At 49.2% G+C, this 10,674-nt stretch overlaps 1 protein-coding gene across 1 annotated transcript; it reads right to left on the bottom strand.

Annotated features, from left to right (window-relative positions):
* Nucleotides 1–4,984: 4,984 nt before the first annotated feature.
* Nucleotides 4,985–7,601, bottom strand: SERPINH1 (serpin family H member 1). The gene is made up of 4 exons (XM_010172573.1): nucleotides 6,984–7,601; nucleotides 6,478–6,576; nucleotides 5,945–6,177; nucleotides 4,985–5,763 (listed from the first exon to the last, which is right to left on the bottom strand). The coding sequence occupies exons 1-4, from the start codon at nucleotides 7,564–7,566 to the stop codon at nucleotides 5,461–5,463; spliced, it is 1,218 nt and encodes a 405-aa protein (XP_010170875.1). The 5' UTR covers nucleotides 7,567–7,601; the 3' UTR covers nucleotides 4,985–5,460.
* Nucleotides 7,602–10,674: the final 3,073 nt, after the last annotated feature.

Genomic DNA, 10,674 nt, shown 5'->3' with positions numbered 1-10,674 from the left:
GAGAAATTCAGAACCTTTTTGTAGCATTAAAATCTGCAGATTTTGTTGCTTAGGGGTAACTTACATCCAGATTTCCATTTTTCAGGAGGCTTCTCTGCAGGAACTAGGCAGGCAACTTTGGAACTGGAATTTCAACCAGTCAGGAACTGGTTTGTCTGGCACTGTGTGTGGATGTGTGAGCCTCAGCCTTCCCATTCCCAGCTTTCTCTGGCAGACCTCCTGGAAACCTGGCCCTGTAGGGTGCTGGCTGGGAAGCTGGTTCAGTCTGTGAGGAACAGATGTGTCTCCTCAGGGTGTCAGAGTCTGATTTCAGGTTTCTGTGCACATCTTTCAGTGGAAAGCTTTAAAAAAAGTTACTACATGTTAAGTGTTAGATAATAATACTGACATTCTTTTTTAAATTTTCAATATTAATTTGAATTTGGGAAAAAAAATGCCAAAAAAAAGGTGACAGAGCAGCTTTGTCACGTTGTAGGAGATGTCCCAATATGCTAGCTGTAAATTTCTCCTGCAGTTGTCCACTGAGGGCTGACTTTCCTGGAGATGGCTCAGGTTTTTTCTGGTTTCAAGCCCTCTAACCTGGTCCATCAGCCTGTTAATCTCACAGTGCTGATCACTGGTAGAATCAAGAGATGTTTAATTGGTTGTGTGTAAGATAAGAGATGTACTAGTAGTGTGCTTTGGAGTGGTATTGCCATAAATCTTGTTGCTAGATCCATCATGTGAGAAGTTGGGGACAGCATCAAGGATTAGTGTTCTGGTGAGACCCCACCTGCTGTGCTGTGTCCAGTTCTGGGGTCCTCAGCAGAGGAAAGACATGGAGCTACTGGAGTGGGTACAGAGGAGGCCACAAAAATGATCCGAGGGCTGGAGCAGCTCTGCTGTGAGACAGGCTGAGGGAGTTGGGGCTGTTGAGCCTGGAGAAGAGAAGGCTCCAGGGAGACCTTATTGTGTGTCCTTTCAGTGTTTAAAGGGAGCCTGTGGGAAAGCTGGAGAGGGACCTTTATCAGGGAGGGTAGTGATAGACAGGGAGAAATGTTTTTAAACTGAAAGAGGGGAGATTTAGATTAGAGATAAGGAAGAAATGTTTTACAGTGAGGGTGGTGAGACAGTGTCCCAGGTTGCCCAGAGAGGTGGTAGAAACCCCATCCCTGGAAACATTCCAGGTCAGGTTGGACGGGGCTCTGAGCAACCTGATCTGGTTGAAGATGTCCCTGCTCACTGCAGGGGGGTTGGACTAGATGACCTTTGAAGGTCCCTTCCAACCCAAACCATTCCATGATTATCCCATCAGGGTTAAGACTTGCATATGTGACCCGAATACCTTTCTAACACACGTTGGTTGGAGTGTACCACCACCACCATGAGCTGTTTGAAGAAGCTTCTAAAGAGAGGTAGGGGGGCTTAGTCAGTTCCCCATGTCTTGAGGGTTCTGTCTTCCCTAGGATGAAAACTAGGAGTATTTAAAGCTGTTTGCAAGACGAGCTGGGGGTTGGATGAGCTCAGGAGCTCTGGAAAAGCTTTTCCCTTGCAGTATTGCTGTTCCAGATCCCTGATGTATTCCTGGGCTGCTATGGTTAGTGCTGGTGGTGGCTTCTGTGATTCTGTGCAGTGAAAGAGGCTTTGATCTGGCAAGTTCCCAGTGCTTTGTAAGTCTGAGGAGCTCTGTAGGGATGTGTGTGCCTGCCTCTCCCAGACATTTGCTATCTTGGCTCAGGGAAAAGGAGACATGGCTGTGGCTTTAGTTCATCCCTTTCCAGCAGGGAAGGTGTGTTTGAGTATGGCCACAGCGATGGTGCAGGTTATTGCAGTTCTTTTTCCTCCTCTATTTCCCTTGGTTGGATCCCAGCTAGAGAAGCTGTGGGTTGGAGGGTCAGGAGGGCTGGTCCCTCTGGCTGACAGCTCGCTTTTTATTCATACAGTGACATATTTTAACAGCCATTTGCTGCTCTGTTCAATGGCAGAGCACTCAGTTCTCTGCCTGTGAAACATTAAAGATGCTGGAAACTTGCATTTTCAGGAGAAAAATTTACAAGTGAAGTGAAAAGCCAACCTCCTAATAGTGTTGGACATGTCACAGAATCACAGATTAGTTTGGGTTGGAAGGGACCTTAAAGATCATCCAGTTCCAGCCCCCCTGCCAGCAGCAGGGACACCTTCCACTAGACCAGGTTGCTCAAAGCCTCATCCAACCTGGCCACAAACACTTCCAGGGAGGAGCAGCCACAGCTTCTCTGGCCAACCTGGGACACTGGCTCACCACCCTCACACCAAACAATTTCTTCCTCACATCTCAGCTCCATCTCCCCTCTGACACTTTCAAGACATCACCCCTTGTTCTCTCACTCCCTGCCCTTGGACAAAGTCCCTCCACAGACTTCCTGGAGCCCCTTCAGGTACTGGGAGGCCACTAGAAGGTCTCCCCGGAGCCTTCTCTTCTCCAGGCTGAACAGCCCCAACTCTCTCAGCCTGTCCTCACAGCAGAGCTGCTCCAGCCCTGGCATCATCCTGGTGGCCTCCTCTGCACTGGCTCCAGTGGGTCCATGTCCTTGTGCTGTTGGTGGCCCCAGCACTGGAGGCAGCACTGCAGGTGGGGTCATGGGAATTAATCTGATGTGTATTAAGTGTAATCTTTGTCCTTAATCACCAGATGAAGAAAATTATATTGTATTTAAGGATGGCCAGAAACCTCTTGCAAGCTCTATTTTGTCTCTACTCAAACCCTGCAAGTGACTGGAGCTGACAGCTTCATTGAAAATAAAGTTTTATTGCAAAATTACACAAATGTCATGGTGTGGCACAAGAACAGACAATAAAAGCCATCAGATACCTGCATCCACATGATGCAAATTATTCACAAGATCCCACAGTGTGGTTTTTGCCTTGCCCACCCCTTTTACCCACCCCATCCTCCATAATGTGCTACAGCGTGTGGGTTTCAGTGTGCTGATCCACCGAGTAGTATCTGACATACACACTGGGCTTTAGGGTACATCCTTGTGGTTTGCTTCCTACTTCCCAAAACAGTGGAGAAAGCACCTGGAAATCTAATCTGGGAAGAGGTTTAAGGACCAGAATCTCCCTTTCTGGCTGGTTTAGATTGGAATTAGGGCAGATATAAACTGTTTTGGAATTGTGTAACCTTGTAAGGCACGGTCAGGTCAAACTTTGGGGTACAAACTGCTGTATTTTTATCTGTAGGAAAGATCTAGTAAGAGATTTTATAGTTGTAATTTAATAAATAAGTGGAAATAGTCCTGTGTATGGTCTGAGAAATGCAGTATTGGGCTTCTGTGTAGCAACCTGACAGCAAGCACGTTGGCAGGAGAATGAAAACAAAGGCAAGGAATGCAGTTGCTGTCCTTGCTGGTTAAATTAATTGACACAGATTTCTCTCCTTTCAATAATCTTGTCATTATTTGCTTTGTGATGTCTTTTAATTTACCTGACACATGCTTCAATGCTCAGGGGATAATATCAGTTATTTCTTTAAACAGTATTAACTTGATGATATCCCTTAAAGAAAAGATAGGAATAGTCTCCCAAGTTGAGACTGGAGCAGGCTGTGAAACTTGCTGATGATAAGACATAAATATTATTATAAATACATTTGGTTTTTTTCAGCATGCCCTTATCCAGATCAGCCAACCAGGAGCTAAAGTATGATGGAGGAGAGAGAGAGGAGCTTCAGAAAAGGGTCATTAGGAAGTCAGGTAATGGCAGCTTTAAAGCTTTATATTTAAACAAGAAAGTGGAAGTAAACTTGAGCCACCTCCCTCTGAGAAGCCAGCAGGAGTCCCTTGGCCTGTGACAGGAGCTGATTGGTACCAGCTCTGGTCATAATTGGGAGAACCTTCACAGTGGTAAGTGTTTTCCAGCCCTGTGTGCTGATGAAGAAGCACCAAGAGAATCACAGACTTGCCTGGACTGGAAAAGACCTTTAAGATCAAGTCCAGTTGTGAACCCAACACTGACAAGTCCCCGACTAACCCATGTCCCTCAGCACTATGTCTACACGACTCTTCAATCCCTCCAGGGATGGGGACTCCACCACTGCCCTGGGCAACCCCTTCCAGTGCCTGAGAACCCTTTCAGCAAAGAAATTCTTCCTCACATCCCATCTCAACTGCCCTGGGCACAACTGGAGCCCATTTCCTCTTGTCCTGTCCCTTGGTCCTTGGTGGAACAGACCCACCCCCACCTCTCTCCACCATCCTTTCAGGGGGCTGGAGAGAGCCATAAGAGGAGTGGAGTTCCTCTGTTTGCCTAGTCCATAATGTTTAATTCCAGATGTTGGCCCAAGAGGGGTGGAGCACTTCTGTCATGCAGGAGTACAGAAGGGATCTCTGGTTTACCTTTCTAGAAGCCCATCTGCTCTTTGGCCTCTCTGCTGACACCCCTGAGACACTTACTTAGAATCCCAGACTGGTTTGGGTTGGAAGGGACCTCAAAGCTCATCCAGTTCCAACCCCCCTGCCATCAGCAGGGACACCTTCCACTAGACCAGGTTGCTCAAAAGCCTCATCCAACTTCTCTTTGCAGTTGAGCGAGCAAAGCTGCACTTGGCATTGCAGTGCCTATTCTAGCTAAGGAGCCGATGACCTGCTTTGGTTGAAGCATCTAAGTGTCATCCAGAGCAGGGTTACGCAGGACAGGAGGAAACAACTCCTACAACCTCTGTTCTTACGTGCTGCCATGGTCCTGCTCTGCTTCCAGGGCCATAGGTGGGACTGGATCAGAACTGGCTCTCTGTGCTGTTGTATATCACTAAGATAGAGGACAGCTGTTTGGGGCTGGAGAAGAGAAGGTTCTGGGGAGACCTTCTAGTGGCCTTCTAGTACCTGAAGGGGCTCCAGGAAGGCTGGGGAGGGACTTTGTCCAAGGGCAGGGAGTGAGAGAACAAGGGGTGATGGCTTGAAAGTGTCAGAGGGGAGATGGAGCTGAGATGTGAGGAAGGAATTGTTTGGTGTGAGGGCAGTTGAGCTCCGGTGTAATGCAACTCAGCATCAAAAGGGGAGAAAAGTGAAGTGGCAGAGCTAAACGTGCAGAAGCATTTGAGGTGGAAGGCTGGAGGACTTGTGGTTTTGCAGGGCTGATGGCAGCAGCAAGGTACTTAGTAGGAGGCTTTAGTGCAGGGAGGAGCTAAAGCATCAGCCTGAACATCTCAGCTGAGGATGCCAGTGGCTGAGACAGTGCATGCTAGTTCCCTTCCACTCCTGGTGACCCTCTTGTGCCAAGCTCCCCTGTTCCTCTCTGGAGGTGGGTTTGTGCAAGAAGTATTTTGGGGTGAGGTAAAGTGTATGCTGGTTTCTCATCACAATGCACCCTGGTCTGAATAGCACCCATAGTTCGAGAAGGTTACAAAATAGTGTTTCCCCTTTTTTTTTTTGAAATCTCCCACTAAAAAACACACAAACCAAAGCTCTGGGGGGGGGAAAACAAACCAACCAACCAACCTAACTACAACTCATCACGCATCTTGTCCCCTTTGGGCCTCACGAGCCTGCCGATGAAGAGAATGGAGTTGGTTTTATTGTCCTTGATCATGAAGATGAAGGGATGGTCAGCATAGAAGAGCTTGGGGTTCCTCATCTCCTCTCGGCCGTAGATGTCAGCATCGTAGGGGTTCCCTTCCGTGTCCCATTCGAGAGCAGCAGCGTGGAAGACATTGGACAGGTAAAGGTCTTTCTTGCCAGAGATCTTTGACAGGTCAGCCTTGGTTTTGTCAATGGCTTCTGTCAGGCCCAGATCAGCCAAGTGTTTCTAGGAGGAGAACAGAGGTCAGCAACCCTCCCAGAGATGACATAGTGCAATCTTTTCCAGCCACAGTTAGACTAGCTGCTGGAAAAAGGATGGCAGGGACAGATAACCCATCATCCCACTATTTTCTCTCCTACCCCCAAGAACTAAAGGCCCAAATGTTTTCTTTAAGGACCTCCTTTACCTGAAGGTCATGGCTGACTTCCAGGACGACTTTAGGCAGCGAGATGGCCACTGATCTCTTCTTCATCTTGCCAGCCCAGGCCTTTAGCTGCTCCTTGTTCAGCAGTTTCTCAACCCTCTCCAGAGGCTCCACATGGTTTGGCATGATAAAGATCATGCTGGAGAGCTTGTGAGCAAGTGGCATTTCCACCACCTGGAGCTTCTCTGTTTCATCATCATAGTAATTGTAGAGACCTTGAAATCAGAAGCAGGAAATGGTGAGATGCAGAGCAGAGGGAAAGCTACTCACAACCTTGTTGTGAATTCACCCTGGACTTTTCCTGACGAGCAAGGGAAGCAAGTCTGAATGCTGTTTTGGGAAATGGCCCAGCATTCTTGGAGTTGGCAACAACTCAAAACTCCAACTTTCATTTGCTCTCCTTCTCTCTCATTGTCCATGAGGCAAAACAATCTTGGAAGCAGCTGATGGAAAACTGGGTAACGGAGCAGCAGTGAGCGTTGGTCTTGATGTGGGACAGGAGGTTTGTAACTTACCTGTGCGATGCATCATGGGAACTCCCACAGTGTAGGAACGGGTCACCATGAAGCCACGGTTGTCCACCATCTTATGATGGAACTTCTCATCCCAGTGAGCTACAGGAGAGAGAAAATCAGCTTGTCAGAAAAGGGAACGGGTGGTAATTTCATGCAGAGTCCCCAACTACTCACTCTGAAAAAGCCCATAGAATCATAGAATGGTTTGGGTTGGAAGGGACCTTAAAGCTCATCCAGTTCCAACCCCCCTGCCAGCAGCAGGGACACCTTCCACTAGACCAGGTTGCTCAAAGCCTCATCCAGCCTGGCCACAAACACTTCCAGGGAGGGGGCATCCACAACTTCCTTGGGCAACCTGTTCCAGTGTCTCACCACCCTCACAGTGAAGATGCCTCACATGCCTCCAGTAGACCCAGGATTTGTTCACCTTCCTATTTGAGCTGCTATGACTTGGCTCAGACTAGATTTTGGGTCACTTTGTGTCAAGAACTGAACGTAGAACTTACGCTTGAAGAACATGGCGTTGACAATGAGGGCCCCATCAGTTTTCTCAACGTCTTTCGTGACCTCTGGGAGTTTCCCATCCGTGGTCTGGGCTGCCCACTCGTTAATGGATTTCAGGGCACTCCTCTTGTCTCGGAAGTTGATCTTGGAGTGCTCGTAGTTGTAGTGTTTCTTGCTGTTCTTCACAAAGTCATCGGCGAAGTTGATGGAGGCAGGGCCGTACAGGCGGTTGCCGATCTTCCAGGTGACGTTGCGGGCTGTGCTGTTGCTGACCTCGTTCAGGAGCTCGGACAACCCGCTGTGCACGTAGTCATCGTTCAGTTTATCTGCACTGAGCACTGCTTTGGCTTGAGAGGCTGTTGTGGCCTTGCCCCCGAGAGACACCAGGCCAAGGGAAGAGGCCACGACCACGGGAGACAGCAGGATGTTCTCCATGTTCTTGTCTTTCGCCATGGCATGGTAGAGGTTGAAGGCCAGCGTCGTGCTGCGGTCAGCCAGCGTTGTCGCCTTGTCACTCAGTTTCCTGTCCTCTGAGGGCACAGCTGCAGCCAGGCCGCAGAGAGCAAGCACCAGAATAATCCACATGGTTTCAGCAGCACCAGACACTTCTGAGGACCTGCTGGGCAAGAAGAACTCACCATCAGCATGATTCAAGTCCCTCATAGAATCACAGACTGGTTTGGATTGGAAGGGACCTTAAAGATCATCCAGTCCCAACCCCCCTGCCAGCAGCAGGGACACCTTCCACTAGACCAGGTTGCTCAAAGCCTCATCCAACCTGGCCACAAACACTTCCAGGGAGGGGGCATCCACCGCTTCTCTTGCCAACCTCTTCCAGTGTCTCACCACCCTTCCTGGAGCATTCAGAGACCCCAGGGGCTCTTCCAGTCAAACCCATTCCAGTGATAGGCAGAGCACTTGCATCAACACTTCACTTGGGGAGCAACAATCCCAAGTCCACACTGGGCCTTCCCCTGAGCAACCATTAATCTTCTGGCATGTGGAGCCTGTGCATTTTGAATGTAAATTTCTGTTTGAGGCCATTTTACTACATGTTCATGTACAGTAAATGATTTAAGGAGACCAGGGAATGGAAGCAACAGATATTTCTGGCCCTAGAGTAGCAGATCAAACCTCTGACCTGCTCAAGAAAAGCTAAAAGTAGAATGTTTCTGCTGCCCAAGGGCCACGTAGCACAGTGCTGCCCATCCATCCAGGGACTATTGTGGTCAGGGATTGTCCTCTCTGGGGACCCCAGCTCGGTATCCAGATGCTCAGGTTTCTAGACACTAGATGGAGTGCATGAGCTTCCACCAAGCTAAGTCAGGGGGGGACCCCTTGAGAAGATCCAACTCTCTGGTCAGCTCTGACTTGTTTTGCCTGGACAGCCCTGCCAGGGAGGTACTGGGACAGAGGAAGGTGGTGGACCCCTCTTTTTTTTTTCAGTAGATCCCCCTCCCAATACCTTCATGCATTAGGTAGACACATCACAACATAGGTGCCCCCATCCCCAATGAGGGCTTTGAGCTACCAGCTTCTCTAAATCTATAGACTACTCAGTCCTAAATGCCACACCTGAAAGCTCTTGGGAGGTCATCCCACCTGCCTCCAAGGCTACAACCTGTCCCCACACCTTCCCTCCCTCCTAACTTCACGCTGCTCACAGCAGGCAGATCCCCAGGGTTTAAATTCCACTCTCACACCCCAAGCCAGCATTTAAGCTTTTCCTCAACAGGCTGCATCATGCCCAAGGCTACAATGGAGCTGCATTCCTCAGTCTTCTCCTCCCACCTTGCTCTTGGCCAGCTTCAGAAGCTGTTCCTTGCATGCAGAGACAAGAAAAGGCTGCAAGAAGGCAACTTCAGGGTTAAAGCAAAGAGAGCAGGAAGCGAAGAGCCCTCTGGGATTACATATGGAAGGAAACACGCACACAGCCCCACAGCCCCAAGCAGAGAGTGCGCAGTTCCACCAGGGACCCTTTGCCAGAGTGGGAATTCCACAGCCTCAGATTTTGTAGCCTAAAATCCTTCTGGGAACAAGCTTTCCGTTAAAAGGAAGAGCCATCCCAGCTACATCAGAGCAAAGATTTGTACAACAGGATCAAAACTGCCCCAAACACACTTTTTAAAGTGCAGACAGCATGGAGTGTGGCAAGCACTGAAAATCTGAGGGGTTTTCTATCCTTTTTGTTTGTTTTGGTTTGTTTTTTCTTCCCTTTTATTTCTAAAGGTACCTTGAAACTCTTTCATAGTGAGGTCAACGTTTGTCTTTTTCATTCTGAAAAGAAAACAGATACAGGGAGTAGTTTTCTTGTGAGTTAATGGGTTGCCCACGCTGCTTACATCCTCAGCTTAAAAAAAAGCTCATTACTTCAGAGACTGGCCAGAAATTTATCATTTCTGCCATGAGTGACACATCCCATGGTGGTGAGACAAGAGAAATTTTGTCCATCCTTGGATTATGACTGAGATTATTGGTGAATTTATATCTCAGAGTGAAAATAGGCGGGGGGGAATGTGGGGGAATGTGCAACTGGTTACATCCCCTCCTGCCTTTGTACAGCCCAACCCTACAAGGGGACGTCCTGTGCCAACGTGGCATCCTGCAGACCTCCTCGGGGTTCTTGGAGACCCAAGATTTGGATGTGCCATCACCCAGGACAGCCAGCCAGAGACATGCACCCCATCCAAGAAACACACACCCCTTTGAGAACTGCATTTCTCCCACCATCACCAAGACAAAGCTGCAGGATGGAGGTGTGCAAGCAAAAGGCCACTTCCATGTCACCAGAGGGATGTGACACTTGGTGAAGACAGGCAGAAGGACAGGGTTAGTCAGTCTTGTCGCAGGGAGGCTGTAGTGAGAACTCTTCCTCCTGTGCTGGGCTGGTGCCCATGGTCCCGAAGGCTCCCAGGCTGAGCAGGAGCAAGGGGCTGGAAGTTTTCTCCAGCCAGGTTTGCTCCAGGACCACCTGAACTAAGTTAGTGCTTCCTTTATCCCCTTCTTCTCTTTCTTCACCCCTAAATATTTCTCCTGGGTACAGCTTCACTGCAACCATCTCTAGCAAACTGGAGCTGGTGGGAGATTTTTAAATCTCTTCTCCAAAAACAGAGCCAGCTTGTGGTGGTGGTGGTGGGGGGGACAATCTGTACCCTATATATATATCCTTAATTCCAACCCACCCCAATGCAACTTTTCTTCTCCCCCCTGCAATAACTCCCCCTTCCCCCCCCAACTTCCCTGCCCCATGGTGCCAACCAGGAGCACGCAGCACCCCCAAAATAACACCCAACCTTCTGCAATCTCAGCTTGGCCACATCTCTTGCTTGGCAGAGGTCCTGCCACGTCGGGTTGTCCCTCATCATCCCCCCCTCCACCCCCCCCAAAAAACCCTCCTTTCTTACCTGCAATGGGGTGCAGGGTTTGGACGCTGCTTTGCTGAGCTCTCCTATGAACTTCCCCCTCCTGAGGATGGGGGTATATAAGGGACTGAGGAGAAACTTCTGGAAAGTTGGGAAAAAGCTCTTAAAAAAAAGCTCAGGGAGGGAGAGGAAGGGGAGGATCCGCCAAAAATAAAAAAAAAAGAAAAAAAAAGCTCTCCCGGTGTCTGTCGCCAATAGCAGGGAACAACCGGCCCCGCTGCTGCTGCGAGGGGGGGGGACACGGCTGGGCCCCCCTTCTGCCTTCTCTGTC

The sequence above is a fragment of the Antrostomus carolinensis genome, unplaced genomic scaffold, assembly GCF_000700745.2.
Source record: "Antrostomus carolinensis isolate BGI_N321 unplaced genomic scaffold, ASM70074v2 scaffold9857, whole genome shotgun sequence".
In the NCBI taxonomy this organism is placed as follows: Eukaryota; Metazoa; Chordata; class Aves; order Caprimulgiformes; family Caprimulgidae; genus Antrostomus; species Antrostomus carolinensis.
The sequence above is the reverse complement of the archived record's forward strand: the minus strand, read 5'-3'. Positions and strand labels throughout refer to the sequence as shown.